Here is a 24,600-nt window from a genome sequence, read left to right on the forward strand (position 1 = left end):
AAAAAGTAAGGGGACCCTCTTCTCTGTTTCCTCAGCTTGCATTTCTTTAATTCCATTTGAATGTACACACCACAATTGAAGGTAGGGGCCTTACCTTTCTTGTCCAGTGACTAACAGGCATTTAGTAAATGCTTTGTGAAGGAAGGAAGAAGAAAGGAAGGAAGGAAGGAAGGAAAGAAGGAAGGAAGGAAGGGAGGGAGAAAGGGAGGGAGGAAGGGAGGGAGGGAGGGAGGGAGGGAGGAAGGGAGGGAGGAAGGAACGAATCTAAGACAGAATGAATCTAATCAGAGTTTTTGGAGATGCTGCCAATTAGGAAATGAACAGATTTTGAATGAACAGAATCTTTTGCTCTGGGTGAGTGGTGGGGAGGGGATGGGAGAGTGTCTGATGGAAGTATGAAAATTTCTAAAGGGTGACCATAACATGGTCTACTAAAGTGTAATATAATAAAGAGCTGACCCCCAAACCTAAAAAGAGATAATTTTAGGCCAAATAAAAGACAAGCCAGATCAACTCATAAACTGTTTTAAGGATTAAAGTACATGTGAAGGCCTTACAACACTGCCTGGCCCATGGTAAGTGCTCAGTAAATGTCAATAGAAGTTTTTATTTTACTATTAATTTTGTTATTGCTATTCAAAGAGTTGGGGAAGAATACTGAGTTGTCTGCAAAATATACATATGTTCAAAAAAGATATTAGATTGATGATAGCCACACATGGGTGTCTGTGCTGAAGGAAGTCTGCTAAAGGAAGAGAGTATTTGAGGAGATGGAGCCACAGCCATTTGGGACCCTTGTCTGTTCCCTTGGAGGAGGGCCAAGCATCATTTTGAGTATTTGGTGAAAGCTGTGGATGCTCTCCCTGGAAAAGGTCACATTCCCATACACATGACATTTTGCATATAATTTGCCTATACATTTGCATATAAATTATAGCTCTAGTCCACCCATAGATTCCTTTGCTTTAAAAGTTGATTCATTTATCCTTGGAAGGAATCATTATTTCAGCGAGTGCTTATTTTAAAACAGGGCTACAGGTAGCATACTGATAGAGAAAACCCAGAAGACTGAGTGCCCTCCAGTCTCATTAGCCTCTTTGCTCCTTATTCTTCTCCTCCCAGGATCAAGACACCTTCGGGGGAAAGACAGAGATAGTAAAAGCCAGACAAAGGTAATGCATATGCTTCAGTAAGTCTCACTGGGAGCTTTCTAGTATATGCCAAGGATGGCCATGGAGGGCAGCACTCCTCTTCCAGGTGCCTTTGCTGAACAATGATTCTCTGCGCTCCCAGGGAAAGCCCTGGATCTCATTCAGGCTTATTCCTCATGCAGCCACCTCACATCTGTTGCCAGAGCTGGGAACCAGGCACTCTTCATTCCCCATGATGGCCACGGGGAGTCTACTCCATTGGCCTCCCATTTTCATGTCCCTCCTGTCTCTCCTCTGGTTTCTTCCCAGCTCCAGACTGGCAGGAACAACCGGCTTAGCCAGGAACTCTCTTTTCCCTTAGAAGTCTTTTCTTGTCGTGACCCCTAGGACTTTGTGCTTCATCGATATGTAGATGTTGATTACTTTTTGTAGCCCCAAGCCTCATCACAAGGACGAGGAACAGCAGGGATTATATCATGGCCTCCACATCATACCTGAGTACCAGCACAATGGCCATTCCTACAGTCACTGGCAGCAGTATTGCCACGAGTGCCTGCAGCAGCAGTAGCAATATCAGTGCCTATGCAAGCCCACATCCAGGGCAGGTGAGGCAGGGTACAACAGGGTGAGGGCTGATGGAAGGGTAGCAGGGGAGGGGTGGGTAGGAATCTGAAAGGACCTGACTCTCCTGTCTAAACCCAGATCTAGACCCTGTACAGATGCAACACCAAGTTTGCTGGCATGGTGGTAGCAGTGAGTGACTGTAGTGGGAGGGCTCTAGGGTGATGTGAGTTGGAGGCTGATAGAGTAGCCAGGAGCTCTCTTTTCCTTCAAAAGGCTCTTCTTGCCATGACCCCTAGAACTTTGTTTTTGACCAATACATATATGTTGATTACTTTTTGCAGCTTGTAGGGTTCTCTCTATGTGACAGAGCATGAGTGGGGAGTGGTGGTCTAACAGTGGGAGTACAGGGTATGGCTTTGTCTTTGAGGCAGCATGTGCCTGTGTTTGTGACTCCTTAGATATGGTGGTGGTTGCACTTGCCTCTCTGTGGTCAGGGTCATTTCACCCCTCCATCTGTGCCATTCCAGGCCTATTTGCCTGAAGATTCACTTACTACCCTTTCCTGTTCTACTCTGAGCTGGCAGGAGATTGGAAGGTGAGAGGAGGGGAGAAGCCAGAGTATTTCTCTTCTGCCCTCTCCACCCTCTCCATCTCCAATAGCAGTTGCATCTCCCTGTGACTCCAATGTATTCCAGTCGGGCCTGTGGTCTCAGAGAATCCCACCACCTCATCTAACCTAGGAGTAGTTGCAGCTTCTTTATATATATATACTAGAGGCCCTGTACATGAAAATTCAGGGGCAGGAGGTGACTCAGTGATCAGGGGAAAGTGCTGCCCCAATCATACCTCTGCTGCTGCCACTGTCGGCAGTGCAAGCCTCAGCTGGCCCTGGTTAACTGAGCTTCGGCAACCCTGGACAGCTGGGCAGCTGAGACTTGCCTGCACATTGGGCTGGCCCTGGGCAGCTGGGGGCTGAGGAGACTGGGGACTCTGAAGGCAGGCACATGGAGTGGTGGGGCCTGCCAGCCAGGCCTGGCCTTGCTGCATGCCTGACACCCCAGAGGAGCTGAGGGGACTGGGCGTGTCATCATGTGGCTATAGGCACCGCCATCTTTGAGGGGGTGACAGTAGATTAGCATATTCTCTCCTTATTGGCTGTGGGTGCCTCCATCTTTGAGGGTGGGGCAGTCAATTAGCATATTCCCTCTTTATTAGACAGGATATACTAGAGGCCCGGCACATAAAATTCATGTGTGGTTATGCCCTAGGCCTGGCCTGTGATCAGGGCCATCTTCCCCAGCTACCACAGCTGACCCTGACTCCCACAACTACCCACTCTTGGTTCCCCATTTGCCATCTGGTGATTGGTGCCTGACGGCCAGGGGAAGGGACCAAGAGGTGGTCAGTGTGCCTCAGAGTGACTGGTCCAGTGGTTATTCTGGAGACTCTGCTGTTAGGATTAATTTGCATATTACCTTTTTATTATATAGAATTTTTTTTTATTGATTTCAGAGAGGAAGAGATAGGGAGAGAGATAGAAACATCAATTTCCTGCATGCCCCTCTACTGTGGGATCGAGCCCACAACTCAGGCATGTGCACTTGATTGGAATCAAACCAGGGATCCTTTAGTCCCCAGGCTGATGCTCTACCCACTGAGCCAAACCAGCTAGGTCTGGTTGCAGTTTCTTGATGTTTCTAACTTTGGATTACTTTATTACCTTCTGGTTGTACATTTAATTTTTTATTTTAAATATCCAGAGTGGCTTTTGTTTTCCTGGTTGATTGATATACCAACTGATATTTATAATATATTACCCTCACTCACCCATGCCACCTTTTCTCCATGGAAAAATTGGGAAAGAAAATATGATGTTGGCCAGCTGACACTCTCTGCAAATATTGACATTGAGAGTATAACATCCAAGAGAGGAGGGTTTTGCCAGTTGTGTTCACTATTACTGTCCTGGCTCCTAGCTCAGTGTCTGGCTCATAATAGGTAGTCAACAAATATTTGTTGAACAGATGAATATTCCATATGCTATATAATAAAAGTGTAGTATGCAAATTGTACCCTTGACCAGGAATTGAATGGGAGTTTGACCAGAAGGCAGGGCTGGCCAGGGGAAGGAAGGGAATCCCTCGGCCAGTGGCAGCAGCAGTAGAAGGCATCTGGGGGAAGGGAGGGAGTTCCCGGCCAGCAGCTGGCAGCTGCTAAGGATCCTACCAGTGCACAAATTTCATACACTTGGCCTCTAGTAACAATATAAAAGTGATCCTTGGTCAAAGATAAAATGGCAATGAGCTGAACCTTCATAGCAATGACTGTGGCAGGAAGAGGCATCTGGTTCATCCTCCTTCCACTTGCCCCCCAGGGGCTTGCTCATCCCCCTCACTCCTCAAATATATAGGGATTAGAGACGGGAAGCATTGGCACATGGCACCTCTAGTGTCGTCAGGAGTAGTGCTTGGAGTGGCCCCAAAGTCAGGGCGTGGGGTGGTGGCTGGTTGCAGGGAAATTGGCTCCTTCCTCTATTCCACCAGCCAGTTGAGGGAGGAGAGGGAATGGTGGAGTATCACTGTGGTCTGGAAAGTGCCTGGGATATACCACTCCAGCTGGCAGAGGCTTCTGGGAGGAAGGAGAAGGAGGCAGCAACTGAGAGGAGTGGTATCTAAGGGTGCATTGAGGCACACAAAAGGCTAGCTAAGACCGCTAGGAGTGCCGATGGAAGGGCCAGATAAGAAGGGCCCAGGGGAGGCTTTAGGGGCAGGAATCTAGTTGGAAAACCATTCTGGTGATCTTGGTAGAGATATCTGTTTCCAGGGTCTGCCTGCCCCCTCGGGGCTGGGGTGTGATTTATTACTTTCTGGAGGTGGACAGATCTTTGCCTGTTCTCAGGATCTTTGAATCCTGCTCCAATAATTCGTCCTTTTGTCTCTGGCAACTGAACAGTCAACCAGGGACACTGAGGTGTGCTTCCTAAAGAGGCAGGACAAAATAAAGAAGAAGGTCGTCTGGGGCATTGAGGTGGCTGAGGAGCTGCTGTGGAAAGGCTGGGACCTAGGGAAGGAGATCACCAAGAAGCTGGCTCTGAAAAATCTATCCTTGAAAATCCAGAAGATGAAGTTCAGGTATGGGTATGAGTGGTCAGGGACCCAGCCCCTGATCTCTCAAGCCCCCAAAGCAGGCACTCTTTAAAAAACACACAAAAAACCCCACAAACTTTTACCAGTAAAATGTTAGGTGAATTAAGAAGAGTATAAAACACATGCAGTTTGAAGAATTATCGAAAGTAGAACCCCTGGGGCCAGATTAAATAATGGAATAACAGTGTCCAAAGCTCCCTCTATTACATCCCTCTCCATCAGAACACTAGCCCTACCTATAAAGGTCTGTAAGAAGAATATAAAACAAGGGAGGCAGGTCCTCCTGTGAGAGAGCCATGGGTTTTCCCCTTTATAGTCTCAAGGATTCAAGCTCTCTCAGCTTTCCACGGTCTTTCCTTATCAGGGTCTTGCCCGACCCTGAAGTGCTTCTCTTCTGGTTCTCTCCTCAGGTCCCCCAAGACCAAGTTCTTCTTCACGGCCATCCCTCAGACCATCTTCCTGAGCCCGGGCATAACCTTCACACTCCCCATCATCTTCCGGCCTCTGGAGGAGGTAAGGCTCACCGTGGTGAGCAGAGGGCAATGACGGAAGGAGCCCCTCCCCCGCACCATGCACACCCCTGCCAACTGCAGCAAAACTCCAGCTGGGAAGCCTTGGACAGGCTTAGACCCTAAACTCATTAGAGCCTAAACTCATTCCAGTTGGATGCAGGCTGCACTACTATACTGGTCATCAGAAAGCCCCAGGTTCCTTGGCCTCTTCCTGCTCTCAGGATGGTCCCCCAAACTACATTGTTCCCCACAAAAGAAGCCCCATATCTCTGAGATCAAGACAGTGGTAGAGCACAGACAACCAAATCTCTCCTCAGAGACTGAGATGGAGAGCCATAGCCTAGCCCACCCCTCAGTGGTTTGGGGGAATGACCATGGGTTGGGGAGGAATGTAAGGTCCCTGAGTATCACCCAGGTACGACTGATCAAGGACTGCCTCTGCCCCCCTCCCCCACACTGCAGAAGGAGTATGTGGACCAGCTGTGGTTTGAGAAAGAAGAGGGGGAATTCTTTGTGAACCTGAGAGCCACCCTGCCTTGCCACAATCTGATCTGCCCACCGTCCCTGCAGTTGCCCATGTGTGCCATGGGGGACACGACTGAGGCCTGGTTCTGCCTGGACAATGTAGGGTGAGGGGAGTGGCTGAGGCTCAGAAGTGGGGAGAGCAAGAGGGTACCTGGGAGAAGAGCGACTGGCCCATCTGGTGGGGAAAAGGGTAGGGGGAGTAAAGAGTGCTGCACAGCACCTCTGCCTTTCTAAAGCAGGGGCAGTGAGCATAAGGAGCCCAGTGGCTCTGACTTGCCCCACCCTCCAGGGACCTGCCTACCATCTTCACCTGGGAGTTCTCAAGCCCATTCCAGATGCTGCCCAGCACAGGCCTGCTGCAGCCAGGTCAGGGTTGCCAGATCAAGGTGACCTTTCAGCCTCTTATGGCTATCATCTATGAAGTCCAGGCCACGTGCTGGTATGGGGAGGGCAGCAAGCAGAAGACCAGCATCCAGCTGCAGGCTGCAGGTGAGGCTCAGCTCTCACCTGTCTCCATAGCCCCCCTGCTGCACTGCCCTGGGTCTTAAAGCCTCCATGTGCCCCCCCTTAGCCCACCTTCTGCGCTGGCCTGGCCCCCACGGGACCTCCACCAGCTTCCTGCCCACCCCCAGCCTTGCAGGCTTTGCCTTTTCTTTGCCTTCCTTGATGTCATAGACCAGTGTTTCTCTGGGTTCACCTACCTTCTTCAGGGGGATGTTCAGCTGGGGCCACAAAGACCCTGGTCAGTTTTTCCCCAAGAGCTCCCCTCCCCCCACTCTGCCTCAGGCAAATGTGCCCAGCTGCTTGTGAGCATAAAGGGACCAGAGGAGAAGGACGTCAAGGGCTTCCAGAAAGTGCTGCACTTCGGCTCTGTGGCTGTGGGCTGCACCGCCGAGAGGCAAATCAAGCTGTATAACCCATCAGTGGTATACATCCTGTGCAGGGGGGTGGGAATGGGGGCAGGACTCAGGACCACAGGGCTGGGTGCTCCTGACACCAGCCCCTATACAGAATCTCCCCCTTTCCACACCTTTGGCTCCAAGCCTCATGTCACCCATGTCTATTGATACACATATGTGTCAACCTATGTCCTCCTCTCCTCTCAGCTGGGGGACTGGGCTTTGGTATTCCCTGAGCCTCCAGATCAATCCCCAGATCAACCCCAGAACCACAGCTAGCCTTTATGGTACCTTTGGCCGGAGGAGGCACCCCTCTGATCAGTCCTAGTACAGAGCAACAGGGAGCCTCCCCCACCTTACTGAAGGGCCCCTTCCTTATTCCTGGTGAAGGTAGGGTCATCATGCCCAAAGTTGACAAGTGAGGCATAGGCTGGGTGCCAGCTGCCCTGACCCCCTTGGCTAGGCACCTTGGTAATGACAGACTGCCCCACCCCGTGACCTGACTCCTCTTGCTCTAACCTGGCCCACAGGTGTGTGCCCCCTTCAGAATTGAATTGGCCCAAGACATACTGCCCAAAGACCAGGCCTTCTCATGTCCCACGTCCTATGGCATCGTGCACCCAGGAAAGAAGAAATACGTGTCATTGTTTTACCACCCCAAGACCTTGGACGTCAGAACTATAGACTACGTGACTGTTATGCCCTCTGGTTGTGCCTCCCAAACCCTGCTCAAAGTCGTTGGTTTCTGTAGAGGTACTGGCAATCCCTGTATGCTGCAATTCTCTGGGGACAGGATCAGCCCATGCTTAGGATTGGGAAATGCTCCTTGCTTGCTAAGAGCCGGCTACCTCCTTGCCCATCAGCCTCTGTGTCTGCTGCCCCCTGGTGGACTCAATGAGGAATCAATTGAGGACACCTGAAGATCATGTGCCTGCCCTCACTCCTGGGGATCTGGAGGTTTGCTCAGGCTGCTGGGCTCCCAGCCTTACCAGCCTGGCCTTCTGTCTCCAGGCACCACCACCTCCCATCAATGGGACCCTATCTGAGACACCCTTGGGGAGGCTGATAGTCCAGCCCCACCCAGGCGGCAGTGCCCACTCACAGGGACCCCATCTCCTATGCTCAGGTCCCGATGTGTCCCTGCAGCACTACTGCATTGATTTCAGCTGGCTCCACCTCGGAGAGCGCTCAGAGCAGCCCCTGTGGATTGAGAACAAATCGGACTGCACGGCCCACTTCCAGTTTGCCATTGACTGCCAAGAAAGTGTCTTCAGCATCAGGCCCACCTTCGGGACCCTGGTGGGCAAGACACGCATGCCCCTGCTCTGTGCCTTCCAGCCCACTCACCCCATCATCTACTTTCGGCGGGTGGCCTGTCTCATCCACCACCAGGTGAGTGAGGAGGGAGGGCTCAAGGAGGGGCTTCCCTGGGAGCTGGAGGGACCAATCTGAGGCCCCATTATAAAGACAACGCTTGGTGCTCACCTCTGCTGTCTTGAACTTCTGAGGCTGTCTGCCTGGATCATCTCCTCCAGAGCCACAGCATGGCCAGAGGCACCCGAAGTTTACTAAGTCATGTGGGTGTGCCCACTTTGTTCTGACTGCTCCAGGCCAGGGTCTTTTCTGATGCTGTTGCTAGGGAGAGGGGGGTTGGACCTTACCCCACATTGCACGTGCAGGGCCAATAACCTTGAAGTGAGCATCCCAACCCACACCTCTGGGCAAGCTCATTCAAACTGTGCCCTGACCAGCGGGTGGTAAGTGGGGGGCTGAAATCCAGCTTCACATGGACAAATGCCACAGGACCCCCTGTTCCTGGACCTGATCGGGACCTGCCACTCAGACAGCACCAAGCCGGCCATCCTGAAGCCTCAGCACCTCATTTGGTACCGCACACACCTGGCTCGGGGCCTGACGTGCTACCCCCCTGACATCCTGGGCCAGATGCTGAGTGAGAAGAAGCTGGAACAGGATAAGAATGGGGCCCTCATGATTCCCATGGAGGTTCGATGCACTTTACTGGGCCCTGGGGGCAGGCTACCGCCCAGATTCATGCCCCCTTCTCTAGCAATTCTTGGGCAGCCCTGTGCCCCATAGCGTGGTGGAGGTGACCTGTGCAGAGTTCTGGCAGCTTTTTCCAGAAAGAACCATACAGGTGAGGGGCATACAAGAGGAATGTATTGGGCCTCCACCTGCTTGTCTCTCCCACCAGGACCTGGAGGACGTGCCACCACTGCAGTATCCCATCATCCCACCCATGACTGAGTACTTCTTCGATGGCACCAAGGACTTGACCATCTTCCCTCCACCCGTGACCCTGGAGCCGGTCGAGGTGGATTTTGGTGCCTGCACCGGACCTGAGGATCCCAACCCCGTCCCACTGTGCCTGGTGAACCACACCAGGGGCAAGGTCACTGTGGTCTGGACACACAGGCCTAACTGCCCCTTCTGGGTGACCCCAGAAACCTGCGATGTGCCCCCGCTCAAGTCCACAGCCATGCGCCTACACTTCCACCCGCCTCACCCAAACTCTCTCTGTGTCGCGGAGCTCGAAGCCTTCACCATCTATAAGGTGTGTGCAGGCACACAGGATGGGGAAGGCGGGTTCTCTGGCCCAGAGTGAGTGGCAGGGAGGGGTCTGAGGGGGTAACAGAGGGGTCCTATGGGATTTATCCTCTTGTCTCCTTGCCAGGCTCTTCTCCTTGGCTTCTTGGCTGGAAAGTAGCCTTACTGGGTTGTTTTCTCCTAGGCTCAGGGCCTGCCTTGGCTGAGGGCCTTCTTGTCTTGTGTGATTATGTCTCAGTCATGTGTGGCCTCCCACCCCCTCCAGAGGGAGAGCTCAACTGGGTCCAGCCCAGGGGACATTCTAGTGTAGGAGGAGTTGCTCCTGGCTTCTCTTCTAGTCCTTGAAGTAGGAAGAAGTCCCTCTAACGGAGCTGGGGACAGGAACCAGGGCCTGGGGACAGGGTGCCAGGTAATTAGGTGTGTGTAGGGGGGGAGGGGCTGCTAGTACAGCACAGCTTCCCTTGGCCAGGAAACTCCGTGCATAAGCTGACCTCAGCCCAGCCTCAGTCCCAGGCACACATGACTCCCTCCTCATCTCCAGTCAGTCCTGCCCTTTCTCTCCCTTCCCCTCTCAGCTCTGCCCACCGCACTGTCTTTCCCAGTGGCCTGGGTGGTGGGGCCCAGAGAAGACTTGAGCAGTGCAGTCAATGTTAGAGTCCTTTACCAGCCATGTGACCCTGGGCAAGTCCCTTGATGTCTCTGAGCCCTGGTCTTTCCATCTATAAACGAGGTCATATCCAAACTTCCGAGAAGTCTTTCTAAAATTGAGTCTTTAATTATCTCCATTCTAATAACTTGGCAGTGGAATGTGGAAGTCTATAGGAATGAGGCTGTAGAATGTGGACACCTGCCTTGGCCAAGGCTGAGCCTGTCAGATTTTTTTTTCCTTTATTGATTTTTAGAGAGAGAGGAAGGGAGAGAGATAGAAACAGCAATGATGAAAGGAAATCATTGATTGGTTGCCTTCTGCATGCCCCCTACTGGGGATTGAACCTGCAAGCCAGGCATGTGCCCTGACTGAGAATCAAACCAGTAACCTCTTGGTTCCTGGGTTGATGCTCAACTGCTGAGCCACACCAGCCGGACAGCACATCAGATTTTAAGTTGCATGCCTAGCCCTGTGCTGCCCGATACGGCAGCCAGCAGCCACAGGGGGCCACCAAGCACTTGAAATGTGGCCAGCCCAAGTTGAAGTGTGTTTTAAGGATAGAAGACACTCTGGATGTCAAAGACTTAGCATGAAAAGAATGTAAAATACTTCGCAAATCACATATACTGATTATATGTTGAAATAAGATTTTATTGGGTTAAATAAAACATCACAGAAATTAATTTCATGTGTTTTACTTTATTAATGTGGGTGAGGACAGAAGGGCGGCTGCTGAGTACTCTGGGTAGGGAGCCAGGTGTGCAGCAGGAGGGGCCCGATGAGGATCCTGCAGTGCAGGGGGGCAGGCTGAGGTGCCACACAGGGTTGGACACAGGACTCTGAGCTTGTCCGTGGATCTGGCCCCCCTGCAGGTGCTGCAGAGCTTCAATAATATCGAGGAGGACTGCACTGTGTGCCCCTCCTGGTGCCTGACACTCCGGGCGCAAGGCCACAGCTACTCTGCTTCCTTGGAGCACCACATCCCCCAGTATTCCTTGGACGCCCCCGTGGTGAGCATGGCCCAGCAGTAGTGGGCAGTGGACAGGGAGTCTGGCTTCTGCCATGGCTTTCAGATCCCTCCCCCCTCTCTGATGGTCTGAGAAACGCATCCCAACACCCTCCCTAGCTGTCCCAACCTCCTCACCACCAGCCCCAGGGGACTTTCTTCCGGACCACGGGCCATGGCCCTGGAACTGAGGAGAGCCTGGGGCTTAGATAGCTGGTCCCTGCCTGCTCCATCTGAAACACACCCCTGTCCTCTCACTCAGGTTTAAAATGCTCCAGCTCCTTCCTTCATTTGTCTGTGCCCCGTTTACTGAACACCTGTCAGGGGTAGGACACCACAGAATGGGCCCCTGCTGGGATTGCTGGGGCTTTCACTTTCTTAAAGTGGAGTTCCCCTCAGCCACCTGCAGGAGAATCATCTAGAAGAAGCTGTTCATCCCAGAGCTCCTGAACCAGGACCTCTGAAAACAGGTTCTTCGAAAAGATGGTTTGAGGGTGCCCTAACATGAAAGAACGCCTCCTTAACCTGAGGTGGGGTCTTGGAGGCCTGTTTCCTGGGGCCAGTTCCTATGGTCACTCCATCTCCCTGTAGGACTGAAGCATTTTTATTTTTATTTAAAAAAAATTTTTTTTGGTGCCAAGCTGTGGCCTCCCTCCATTCCCTGAGTGTGTGTGTTAGGGGTGGGAAGGCCTGTAGATCTGAGCATGGGTCCCTCTTCTCTCGCACCCCAGCTGTTTCCTGCAGTGTCTCCTGGTGAGGCCTCCTACCGCAGTCTGCTCCTCACCAACAAAGGCTTCCTGCTGCTGACCTTCAACCTGGCCCTCAAGAGCAGCCAAGACATCTCCCTGCGGCCTAGCTCGGGCCTCCTGGCCCCTGGGGCACACCAGATCTTCCTCATCTGTACCTACCCCAAGGGCAATACCTGGAAGCAGCATGTTTTTTACTTCCAGTTCAATTTTTGCCCTCAATATCTCAAGGTAGGAGGCAGGGGTAGGGGCCTGGGTCCTTGGGAGTGAGCCATAGTCTGGGGTTGCTCCTTTTTCAAAGCCACGTGCTGGAGTTGGCCTCTAAAGTTCACTTACAGTAGCCAAGGGACTGCTGCTCCTTCAGGAAGTACATGGCAGGGAGGTGAGAAGCTCTCTCACCACTCCAGGCCCCTTATGGGGTCTGGATCAAGAAAAGGGGTTTATAGGTACAACAGGAAGCAGCAAGGCAACATAAGACGTATATCTGAGGTGGTACAAAGGGCCAGGCCAGAGAAAGGGTCTGAGTTGGTAGAACCATCAGTCCCTGAGCTCTTTCCAAGAATCATCTGGGTCAGTCCCTATCCACTCTGCCTTCAACAGAAGCTACCCAGGCCCTGATTGGCAGAGGGCCTTTGCAGCCCTTTGGAGCTACCAACCCATGGTTTCCTGGACATTCACAGGATCCAGGGCTGTGGGGTGAAGTCAGGGTACTGACCTCCTCCCTTGGCCCCAGGAGGTGAGCATGCAGAGCCGGGAGGAGCCATTGCAGCTGAAGCTGGACACCTCCAAAAGCATCTTCTTTAAGCCCACCCGGGTGGGCTGCTCCTCCACCAGCCTCTTCACCTTCCGCAACCCCTCGCGTCTGCCCGTGGAGTTTGAGTGGAGGGTCTCCCAGCAGTACCGAAAGCTGCTGACCGCCCAGCCCGCCAGGGGGCTTATCCAACCAAATGAGACCCTCGTGAGTTCCCTGCCCCACTGCCCAAGGCCAGAGGAAAGGGTACCCGCCACCCTCACCTCAACCATCATCTCTTACTCATGCCTATCAGAGGCCAGGCTTACGATGTGCACTCCCCACTTGATCCATAGTCACCTCCTATTGAATCCATAGTCACCTCCCCCAGCCTTACAAGTATCAATAGATGTGGTTGTTACCATTATCATTACTTCCCATTTTATAAAGAAGAATTAGGACTCAAAGAAGAAAATCCATTTTAAATTAGGAGGTTCAGAGCAGGGACTTAAGCCAGGGTTTCTGACGCCACTGCCCAGGTATGAGTCCACCCTCCACCCATGTTCACCCCAAACTGTGAGATCACCGGGAAGTGGTTTGGAGCAGCTGGATTTGGGCCAGGAGCGAGGAAAGGGACTGTCTGGAGGGGAGCACAGGCTGGGACCCAAGCTAGCATCCTGATCTAGGGCCTTGTAGACTAGTTGGGAGGCCAAAACAGGCAATAAACCACTAACAAATGGTAGGGGTAGTAACAGGCAAGGCAAGAGACAGACTCCGGAGTCAGCCTTGAGCGTTCACACCCAGCTCCCATCAAGTGGCTTCACCACTGTGTGACCTTGGGCAAGCTACCCCAATTCTCTGAATCTCCAGCTTCTCATCAGAAAACAAGGCACTAAAATAATACCACTCCCTTGATGGGGACAGAGGATTGAGGGGCTTTGGGAAATAACATATAGTGTGTGTGTAAGGTAAACACTCAGGAAGAGTTATCATCACTTGATGTCCTGCAATGGGACTTCAGACAGCCTGGGCAGAGGGGGAGGGGGTGTTCCCCGAAGTTCCCACACAGGGAGAATCTCTGTGACATAGGAGCTGATATGGACCTTCAGCCCTCTGGAGGAGACCAAGTACCTGTTCCGAGTGGGAGTGTGGATCTGGGAAGCTGGCCTGCCCTCAAACACTAAGCCCCACACCACCACCCACTACATTATCCGGCTGGTGGGCATGGGCATCACCAGTACCATTTCTGTGAGTGAGAGAATCCCAGTGGGTTGGGGGGGAGTGCTGGGGTCAGTGTATCCCAGGGGACCCAACTCTGAGAGGGCAGATGATGGGAGCCCTCTGGCCCCTGGCCCGTACCCCTGGAACTGCCCTTCCTTGGGGACTCAGGAGTGGGAAAGCCAGGGCTGGGGGCCTGGGGGTGCTGGCTAACTCTGGCTCTCAGGCAAAGGAGAAGGAGCTGGACTTTGGGAACGTGCTGGTGGACAACCAGCAGTCCAGGTTGCTGGTGCTCCACAACGAAGGCAACTGCGCCCTCAATTATCGCCTGTTTCTGGAGCAGCACAGCCCTGAGAGTATTGGCGACGACCCCCTTGGTACTGGCCTGGGCTGGGGCTGAGGCTGGGGCTGGGGCTGGGGCTGGGGCTGGGGCTGGGGCCAGGGAGGTTAAGACTGGGTAATCAGACCATGGTTGTGGGCAGGCAAAGTAGAGCTTAAAACTTGGTGCTTCTACTTTCTAGATGTATGGCACTGGGCTGGCCCTCTCTGAGCCTCAGCTTCCTCATCTGTAAAGCGGGGCTAATGGCAGCACCTACCCCACAGGCTGTTAGGTGGACCAAAGTGCTTAGCAGGGTGCCAATGACACAAAGACAGACGCCCTCTGTCTTGGTCTGGGAGGAGGGACTCTGCTCCCCATTTTATGGCTCAGAGCCTGTTCTGCAGCCAGTGCTCTGCCAGCCCCGGGAGGATATCTGGAAAGGAGCAGGCGAGGCAGGGCCTCTCTGACCTGCACTGAAGGCCTTCTGCCCTTGACTCCCCGTTCCCCCCCCTCCCCCCGCGGTCATCCCTGAGCAGCTCTTCAGCTGGACCGCACAGAGGGGAGCATGCCACCCTGGTCCGAGGACACCATCTGCCTGACTGCCTGTCCCAAACACCGATCCCAGTTCCTCTGGACCATCAGTTACTCTCTCCTCTCGAGTGGAGGTACCTGGGCCACCTGACACGGATTCAGGGCTTGGAGGAAAGGGGGAGGGCTCTGTGAGCAGGACTTGGGTGGGGAGATGCGGAGGGTCCAGGCAGAGCTAGCTGACTAAGTATGAGTGTCCTAGGGCAGTAGTCAGCAAACTGTGGCCCGCGAGCTGCTTGCCGCTCTGTTTACTACTGAGTTTGCCAACCACTGGTAGGGGCTTAATCACAAGGAACAACAGCCTGTAATTAATTATTGGAATCGAGAGTCTAGAACAGTGGTCGGCAAACTCATTAGTCAACAGAGTGGCAAACCGTGGCTCACGAGCCACAGTTTGCCGACCACTGTCCTAGGGCACACTTTTGGGTGTCTGATGTGTGTATCTCATACCAACTACCTCTGTCTGAGTATGCCACGCCTGTGTAGGCTCAGTGAAGAGTTTAGAGTTGTCTGATTTACTGAGGCATCTCAGGCAAACACTCAGCTGCCCTGGGCCTCAGCTTCCTCCTCAGTGAAAGGGAGCTGTTCCCAGCCTGTCCGGGGGCACGGGACAGCATCCAGGGCAGCAAGAAGAGTGGCTCAGAGTGTGGACTTGAGCCAGACTGCCTGGGACTGGATCTGGCCCCTGCACTTATTAGCTATGTAATCTTAGCAGGTTGTTTAACCTGCCTGTGCCTCATTTTCCACATCTGTAAAATGGGGATGATAACAGTGCATAGGCAAGAAACAGGAAAGCAGAACTGATACAGGTTACCACACGGAAGAACCTTGAAAACATGTCGAGTGAAAGAATCCACTCACAAAAAGCCACATGGTATATGGTTCCATGTATGTGAAACATCCGGAATGGGCAAATCTATAGAAACAGAGTAGATAGGGCCATCAGAGGTGGAGGGAGGGGAGAATGGGAATGACAGCTACTGGGTTTCTTTTTGGGGTGATGGAAGTGTTCTAAAATTAGGCAGTGGGGATGGTTGCACGGGTCTGAATGTACGAGAGAACACTGAATTGTATGCGGTAAAGGGTTAACTTTATGGCATACAAATTATGTCCAATAAAACTGATAGTAAGAATTAGTTCGAACACAGGTAAGGTGCACCTTAAACACCGTGGTGTGTGTGGGAAGCACTTAGGACCCTGCCTGGTACATGCACGCATCAGACAAGGGATGGCTGTCGCTGGAAACGTCCCACAGCCTGGGAGGCATCTGCTGCTCCTCACCAGGGTCCCAGGGGTCCCGCAGGCCCCACCCCAGGGGAGCCGGGAGGTGAGCCCACTCCTCTCATCCACATCCCTCTTCCCCAGAGAACAACGTTGGGGAGAAGCGGGAGCTGTGCCGCGTCTTCCTGACAGCCGTGTACCCCGTACTCTCCGTCCTGGACATCTGCTCCTTGGGCAGCGCTGAGGGCATCACCCGCAGGCACCTGTGGTATCTCTTCTCCCTGGACTTGCTCAACAGTTACCTGGAGCGTGACCCCACCCCCGGGGAACTCATGTACAAGGTGCCCACCCGGCACAGGTGAGCCGAGCCTGGGAGGGGGTCAGCGCCTGTTGGGGATATTCTTGGAGCTCTCTGTCCACACCCTCAGCACCAGGCCTGTCCAAGAAGTGGCTCCCTAATTCCCCCCAAATCCTTGCTCATCCCTAGAGGGGCCTTGACAAGGCAGGGATCGGCTTGGCATCCTATGTGCTGCCTAAGTCCCAGAGTCCCTGATTCCACCTGTAGGGCGATGAGTGCCAAGCCCCTGGGAGGCCCCCCTCTTCTTGTTCCTGTCTCTGAGCCCATTTCTCTGCTCCACACAGCACAAGTCCGACCCCCCCCATCTACACCCCTCTGAAGCTCGACTTCAATTTTGGGGTAGCGCCCATAGAGGCCCCACCCTCTGTGGTGCTCCTGTCCCTGAAGAACAGCGGATTGGTGCCCCTGGACTGGTAGGGCTGGCATGGGGGGGTGGCTAGGTGCCTGGGGGGGGGCAGGTGCTAGAGGCCCTCCCTTGCTGCTGGTAGATGTGGCTGCCTGGCATCTGTGAAAGTGGGCACCCCATCGATGGGCTGTGGCAGCCAGGGTGGGACTGTGGCTGCCCAGCAGGATGCAGGGCCTGTCACTGGCTGAGACATGACCACAGGCTGGGAAGAGGTGGCATCACCTGCTGGAGATGGCACTGTCATCTCGGTATTTAATGAATGAGAAGCGTCCACTGAGCATCTGTTTCATGCCAGGCTCTGCTTCACAAGCCTTCTTCCTCCAAGCATCACACCAACCATGTGGGAAGTCTTCCTTTGCTGGCTGGTTCACAGACAGGAGGCTAAGCACTCAGCACAGCCAGGTTTAACCCCAGATTTGTCCAACTCCAAGGCCCCTGCCCACACCACTTAGCCAGCAAGGCTTAGAGCTGCTCTTGTGTGCCAGGCACTGTGCTGGGCACTGGGGCACCCATGACAGGGCCCCAGTCCAGTGAGGACAGGGCCTGCATGGGGGTGAGTTGAGGGTCTCAGGAGGGGTGGGGGGATGGGGGAGAAAGACAGGGATCTGCTGCTACCATAGGGTCAGGAGGAAGGTCTGATGGAGCGAAGCCCCGTGGGGCTGTGGGAGGTGGAGGCTGGCCCGGGGCAGGCTGCACTTCTCCAGTCACCTGGGGCCCAGGCCGGAGACCCAAGCCGCACGCTTGGCCCTTCCTGTGCTTGGCTTTCCTCCCACGGGGCCCAAGCTTGTGCCCAGTAAACATCCTGTTTCCACGCCAGGGCTTTTTCTTGCTCTTCCTCCCTGTCTCTGCCACGCGCCTTGATTTCCTAGTAAACTTCCTTTTGATGACTTCCAACTTTCCTTGGCTAAATGGAGGTGAGAGAGAAGCGTCCCATCTGGGTCAGGCTGGGGAAAGAGCCAGGAGTCCAGCCTGGGCGTGACAGTGGGTGGATGAGGTGGAAAATACTGAGGCAGAGGCATCTGGGACCTCAGGAACCTTCCTGCCTGAGCAGAGTCTTGGGGGTGTAATGCCCCTTACTCTGGGTTACCCTGGCCCTCCCTGTGGAGGTTGCTGGGGACACTGGCTCCCCATGCGGCTCTTGCTGAGGAGGGCTGGGCTCTGAGTAACTGAGGGCTCTGGCCCTGAATGACTAAGGAAGCTTGGCAGGCAGGGCTGCCGGCCAATGGGGAAGGCCTAGGGCCCAGTTGGAGCTCTGGACCCACCATTCACTGGCTCTTTAGTGGCCAGGAGCCAGAGGGGGGTGTGCAGGAAAAGCGGCGCTGGCCTGTGTCCTGGCATGGAGCAGGGTATTTTGGTGGATTGTGTGTGCATGTGTGTTTGTGAAGGAGCAAGCCAGCACCCACTCTCTGTGGAGAGGATCCAGGTGGCTGGAAACCGAGGCGAGAGGAAGCCCAGGCAGAGTGCCCATGCACGGGGCCCGTCCGTCGGGAGATCACTGGAGGTTCAGGAAGCAGTCTGTGCTTCTTCCAGGAGCCCAGGCACAGAGAACCTTCCTTGGATGGCTGGACTCTTCCAGGCTTCTTGTGTGTTGTGTTTCCCTTACCTTCCTTAGAAGGCTATTTTTGAAAATTCTAGCTGGTCTCGGCTGAGTTTATAAAGAACAAACTGAAGGTTTTATCCTTGCCAAGACCAGCAAGAAACGGGGCGTGTGGACTTGGCCTGGAGGCAGCAGCCGGCAGGGCAGATGGCGTAAGAATCCCAAGGATGAGGAGAGCGTGGGGGGAACAGGGAGCCACACCGCTGCCCACTCCCCTCGATGCCTCCCCTGACACCTCTCCTCTGACGCCTCTGCCCTGGGTGCAGAGAATACCAGGGGCCTAGTATTTAAGGGGAGATTCCATACAGGGGCTGGCTAACCTCATTTGTTTCTTGGTGCACTCAGAGGGCCATTGGCTAAATTTTCCCTGGGGCTTCCTAGGCACAGGGTCCAGGCTGGCTCTCAGATAGAAATGCAGGCGAACCGAAGCCCTGCAGCATGGCTCTCTGGGCAGACCGGCCTGTGGGGCAGGGTGATGTGTGCTGTGAAAGGGGTGTGCACCACAGGAAGCCGCCTCACTCTGTGTTGGACGTGAGAAAGGCTTCCTGGAGGAAGCTACAACTAAGCTGGGCCTGCAGCATCCGCAGAAGTGCAGGGAGAGGCACAGAACCTTCCAACAGAGCCCCTGGCTTGTACATGGGTAAGAGGAAAGGGCCCAGCATGACTGGAGCATTGATGGGGAGGCAGGGTAGGACCTCAGATGTGGCCCGGGGGATCTAGGAGTGGCCAAGTTTGGACTTCTTCCCAAGAGCATCGATGGGATGAAAACTGGGATGAAGAGCAAAGACATCATCTACTTACCAGGCCTGTCACTCTGGTCTGGGCTGAGGAGAGAGATGCGGATTAGCAGTTTGAGGCAGGGGGGCAGATGGGGAGGCTGCTGCAGTCCCCAGATGGGGAAGCCCACCCCAAAGGATCAGCAGGGAAAAGGGGTTCAGGGTTTTTGGAGGGAGACTGGGTGAAGGCAGTGAGAGAAATGGAAGTGTTGAAATTATTTAGACAACCCCCAAAACAACAAGATCTCCACTGGTCAATATCCCCCAGATAAAAATGACAAAAGCCGTTTATTCACCTGTAACAAGTCAACCGATACAAGGGGATGGGAGAAAAGTAAGAACTTCCCCTGTCCCCTTCAAAGTCCACCCTACTGAAGTGAGAGCTTCCTCCACAGCATACAGGCCCAGTGAAAGCTCTCTCTCTCTCTCTCTATTTCTCTCTCTCTCTCTCACAGTAATAGCACATTTTACATATTACTTTCTGCTTAGCATTATGTCAATAATGTTCCCTTTAGATAAATACAGATCAATATATAGATCTAGCTCATTCTTTTTAGTAGTTGCATAATATCCCATTACATGGCCATAAATTATTAAACCACTCCTTTATTGGATGACATTAGTTGTCCCCCGCGCTTTTTATTTTGCCACTACAAAGGAGGTTGTAATAAACATTTTTTTGTGTGTGCATTTATTTCTGCAGGTTACTTTCCCAAAATATAATTTCTGTTCAGAGGGCATATACATTCTTTATTCCGAATTCCTACCAAAAAATGTGGCAGCAGATTCTTCTCTCCTTACCTACTTTTGAGGGTATCTCTTCTTCCTAGACATAAAAGCACTGGATGCAACTCTTCACATTTCTGATGTGAAAATATTTCAGATCAACTGGAGGGAGTTTTGATTTGCTTTTTCCAACTCCCATTAAGCCTTTTCACATTTGTTGACCATTTTCTCTTTCCCTCTGACTTCTCCCTGTTCACAGCCTCTGCCAGTTTGGGGCCATCTCTGTGCCAGATCTCAGGTTGTGATCTTGGGCCCCCTTTGTCACTTGTTTTGTCAGCAGGTGCAGTGTCTACTTTACTACAGCACCAGGCTTTTCTGGGGCATTAATCCAGGCCCACCTTTCTTCAGATTCCAGAACAGAAGTCCTGCTGGGACCTCTGTTCTATGCCCTGTGCCCAAGCTGGACACGGTCCCTCTTGGGGGCCCGGATTGGTACTGCTGGCATTCTTAGGAGCCTCAAATGGACCTTCCTAGGAGTTTTGTCACAGAAAACCTTCCAGGATTAATGGGCAGTTCTAAGTGACCCACATATATATGCGACCCCCTTGAACCCCTGAACCCACAATAGGAGCCTGCCCGGCCTTCAATTCCTATTTAGTTATTGTGCAATGAATTCTACAGCAGCCACATTTGCCCAGCCGTGCATGGGACAGCTTGCCAGATGGGGTGAAGCAGGGAGGCATGGAGGAGGCTGCCCCTCCTGGGGTTCAGAACCCCCTCCTCTCTATTCTGACTAAGAGGCTTCACCCCTCCTGCTTTGTACCCCCTCCCAGGGCCTTTCTCTTTCCAAGTGACCAGCAGATCGACCTGGAGCTGTGGGCAGAGGAAACAGAGTTTGACAGCACCGAGCTGCACCACATGCGCGTGGAGGACAATTGCATATTCTCTATCAGCCCCAAGACTGGGAGCCTGAATCCTGGGCAGGAGCAGGTGGTGGAACTCAAATACAGGTGCTCCCCCCACTCCCCCACCCTCCTGTACTTCCAGTCCTGGAGATCCCTCCTTTCCCCTGGCTTCTAGAGAATCCAGGCCTTGGACTGTGTGATTCCAGGGTACCCTGAGCAGCTACCCCCATGGGAGGACCCTGCCTTACCACCTACAGGGGAGGTTTAATTCCCTTCTTGTCCCTTCCCAACTCAGGGGTTTCCACATGCTCCCAGGAGCAAGCCAGGTCAAAGCCACTGGTGTGCTGTGATCATGTGTTTCCCCACTAGTATCAGGGCTCCCTAACTCATCTTGGACTTGTGTCCTCCCTTCCAGCCACCTGTTCATCAGCACTGATCGCCTGCCAGTGCTCTTCAAGGTGTCCCATGGCCGAGAGATCCTGGTGAGGCCCCAGCCCTGACTATCATTGGACAGTCAAGAGAGGAGCAGGGACTTATACCCCCGAGGAGCTGGGCTCTTGATATCCCTGCTGGGGGATTCACTTCCTCCCTGGGAGGGATGCTACACATGAGCTGTCTTTCTCCAGATAAATTTTGTAGGTGTGACAGTGAACCTGGAGCAGAAGTACGTGCACTTCACCTCCACCACCCACCAGTTCATCCCTGTCCGGCTCGGTGACACACTGCCCCCGCGCCAGGTCAGTGGTCTACATTGTCCTGCTCACCAAGAGGCCTACTTGTTGATCTATGTGTATCTGCAAAAGTTCAAGGGTGACCAAGACACTGCCTTCCAGAAGCCCTCACTCTAAGAGGTGGGCCTGCAGGTTGGACCCCAAGAAACCCAAGGCAAGCGGCTTCAGCTTCCTGGTGCCTGGTGCCCAGCCCTCTGCCAGGCCCTGTTCCCATGCAGAAGAAAGGTTATTATATTTGCTCCTTTAGCGCAGGGTTCTTCAAACCACACTGATAACCCAGTACTTATGTAACACATCCCAATCACAAATCAGTACATACATGTGAAGTACTCTGATGGTTTGTTTTATTATATTCTGTTCCTTTTTTAAAAAAGTGCTGGACATACCCACTAAATTGGTTTCATAACCTGTTCATTAATAGATCTCAGCCACAATTTAAAAGTCACTGCTTTGAAAGGGACATTTTTTTTTGCATTGTGAATTCTCCCAAAGCTATAAGATTTTCTTTATTAGTTGGAGGGAATTGGGTTCCTTTGCTGTGAAATCATACATTGGAAATCTTCAAGAGGGGGGCATAGTATTTTCCTAAATATTTTATAGCTCTGAAATTTCCAACTGTTTAGAAGCCCTTGTGTTTCTGGGCAGGGGCCTCTGGCCATTTAGCCCAAAGGTAGAGAAATGACAACCTGAGATGGAGTCACCAGCCCCACCCTCTGTTCACTTCCCTACATCACCCTCTACCCGACTGGCTTCCCAGAAGCCCCACCCTAGGCTTCTTGGTGTGCCCAAGCTGGCAGAGATCCAGACTCTCAAAAAGGAAGTCAAAGGCTCATGTGCCTCAGAAGAGCTTTCCAGAGCAACCAGACCACTCTCCTGTGGCCCTGAATGCAGACAATGGAAAATGCCCTCAGACATGGAGCCAACAGACCCAGCTGTGCCTCCAACCAAGCTCCACAACTGTGGCCAAGCTTTCTCTTTTGTTCATGATGACAGATGATGGCCTGAACCTGCGAGGGGAAAGTGGAAAGAGAGAGAAATGAACAGATTTAAGTTACATTTTGGAGGTAGAATCATTGGGACTTGCTGGGGATTGGATCTGGGAAGTAAGAAAGGGAGGGAGCCTGGCTGGTGTGGCTCAGTGGTTAAGTGTCAGACCTATGAACCAGGAGGTCACAGTTCAATTCCCAGTTAGGGACCAGGCCCAGGTTGTGGGCTCAATCCCCAGTGTGGGGTGGAGAGGAGGAGCAGATTAATAATTCTCTCTCATCATTGATGTTTCTATCCCTTCCCCCCTCTCTCCCTCTCTGAAGTCAGTTTAAAAAAATTTTTTTTTTTTTTTTAAGAGAGAGAAAGGGAGGGATGGAGGGTGTATTGCTCTCCTAGTTTGAGTTACTGGGAGTATGTAGTGCCATACTTACTGAAAGGACATACACTGCAGGGAGGAACGGGTTTTAGAGTGAAGAGGCCGGTTTTGGCCAAATTTGAGATGCCTGTGAGACAACCAAGAGGGGTTGTCCGGTAGAAGATGGTACAGGTCTGACGCTCAGAGGATGGTCCAGGCTAGAGAAATAAAGTCAGCATATTCAGTAGTGGGTACTAAACAAGATGAGAGGACTGGGCCTTAGTCCAGATGAACACTTTATTCTTTCTGGCTTCCATTTGCTCATCTCTAAAATGAATGATTGAACCAAAATATCTCTGGTTTCTTCCAGGACATTCTGTGATTCCCAAACTTTGAAGTTATTCCTGGGGTGGGGGTGGGGGGGGGAGGCATGCCTTCTTTCTACTCTCCTTTGTCTGCCTTTAAGCAGAAATGCCTCTGATGGCTGATATGGAAAGTGGCAGTCACATAGGTGACTAGAACCAGAGCCTAGAAAATGATGAAGAATCAGGATGGTGCTTTCTTGGACAATTTCCCTAAATTCCAATACTAAGGACACAAGCTAAGTGTCCCCTTAAACCTTGACAAAGGTAAGATGAGAACAAATAAACTGAAGATTACAGATTATCTTAAAATGTCACAGGCTGAAAATACAGTATAGACTTCTTGGATGATGAAGCCAGAAGGGAAATCAGAGGTACTTAGGGGAGCTCTGAGACTGTAAGTGTGACTTATGGAGATCCACCTGCCCTCCCGCAGTGGACACAGAATCCCAGGCTCTCTGCATTGCAGCCCTGAGCCCATATGGAGGTTTCCTCATCTCCACCCCATGCAGATATATGAGCTGTATAATGGTGGCTCAGTGCCTGTGACATATGAGATCCAGACCGACGTCCTGTCGCATGTTCAGACAAAAAATTTTGACCACCCCATCTTCTGCTGCCTCAACCCTGAAGGGGAGATCCAGCCAGGCACCACTGCTCAGATCTTATGGATTTTCTCACCTATTGAGGCTAAGACCTACACAGTGAGTAGCAGCCTGGGCTAACATGGGACGGGGCTTGGAACTGGCCTCCTCAGTAGGACTTGCTCTGACCAGTCCCTTCCCGCACCCTCCTAACTTTCCAGGTGGAGGTGTCCATCCACATCCTGGGTTGGCATTCGGCCAAAATCCAATTCCAGGGAGTGGGCTATGACCCCCATGCCTTGGGGGATACAGCCCCTTTCCACAAAATCTCCTCCTGGGACAACAGCTTCACACATTCAAGGCTGATGGTTCCCGGACAGGTAGGAGTAAGGGAGTTGGGAAGGTCTGAGACCTAGGAGGAGCTTGAGGGGCCAGGATGGCCAGTATATAGGGATGGGGAGGCTGAGAAGAAAACTGCATGATGTTGAGAATAGAGAGATACAGAGGTGAAGCCTGGAACCAGACTTCCTCCAGATTTAGGAGACAGCGCCAGCTCCATGAGAGGCTTACCCTGCCACCTAGTGACCACAGGTATTCCTGCTCAAGCCACTCCACCCTCTTCTCAGCATTAGGGTGAAGTTACTAGAAGGCGTAGAAAGAAGGGCTCTAAGGTATTATTTTCAAACAGAACAGCCCATCCCTGGACCTAGATGGATTTGCTGAAAGATATTTAGAGTCATTAACACTACCTTTAGTTCACATACTCCTCACTGTTGGGAGGTCTGACCCATCTATCCATCTCCTCCCTGACCTGTATGCCAGTTTCCACCTGTATCCACCCATCCATGCAGTTCTCCACCCATCCTTCCATGCACCATCTAGTTACTACCCGCTCCTACACCTGCCTGTCTGCCCTTCCACCACTGCCCTTTTGGACTTTTACTGCAGGATGTGGAGGCCCTGAGGACACAGAG

The 24,600-nt window shown here is 52.6% G+C and overlaps 1 protein-coding gene across 1 annotated transcript in view; it reads left to right on the forward strand.

Moving 5' to 3' along the window:
• Positions 1-1,660: 1,660 nt before the first annotated feature.
• CFAP65 (cilia and flagella associated protein 65) overlaps positions 1,661-24,600 on the forward strand; it is a gene marked incomplete at its 5' end in the record, with an annotated part of 28,670 nt that continues 5,730 nt past the window's right edge. Inside the window, 23 exons of the mRNA XM_084893349.1 lie at positions 1,661-1,756; positions 4,668-4,846; positions 5,272-5,374; positions 5,836-6,002; positions 6,188-6,387; positions 6,685-6,824; positions 7,328-7,550; positions 7,924-8,189; positions 8,601-8,801; positions 9,010-9,369; positions 10,884-11,021; positions 11,749-11,994; positions 12,497-12,721; positions 13,583-13,741; positions 13,938-14,088; positions 14,567-14,695; positions 15,984-16,197; positions 16,482-16,610; positions 20,536-20,712; positions 21,023-21,089; positions 21,234-21,344; positions 23,555-23,746; positions 23,848-24,006. Coding sequence (XP_084749475.1) covers positions 1,661-1,756; positions 4,668-4,846; positions 5,272-5,374; positions 5,836-6,002; positions 6,188-6,387; positions 6,685-6,824; positions 7,328-7,550; positions 7,924-8,189; positions 8,601-8,801; positions 9,010-9,369; positions 10,884-11,021; positions 11,749-11,994; positions 12,497-12,721; positions 13,583-13,741; positions 13,938-14,088; positions 14,567-14,695; positions 15,984-16,197; positions 16,482-16,610; positions 20,536-20,712; positions 21,023-21,089; positions 21,234-21,344; positions 23,555-23,746; positions 23,848-24,006 — 4,032 coding nt within the window. The remainder of the gene's footprint in view (positions 1,757-4,667; positions 4,847-5,271; positions 5,375-5,835; positions 6,003-6,187; positions 6,388-6,684; positions 6,825-7,327; positions 7,551-7,923; positions 8,190-8,600; positions 8,802-9,009; positions 9,370-10,883; positions 11,022-11,748; positions 11,995-12,496; positions 12,722-13,582; positions 13,742-13,937; positions 14,089-14,566; positions 14,696-15,983; positions 16,198-16,481; positions 16,611-20,535; positions 20,713-21,022; positions 21,090-21,233; positions 21,345-23,554; positions 23,747-23,847; positions 24,007-24,600) is intronic.

Source organism: Pipistrellus hanaki (genome assembly GCF_964339955.1).
Source record: "Pipistrellus hanaki genome assembly, chromosome: 8".
In the NCBI taxonomy this organism is placed as follows: Eukaryota; Metazoa; Chordata; class Mammalia; order Chiroptera; family Vespertilionidae; genus Pipistrellus; species Pipistrellus hanaki.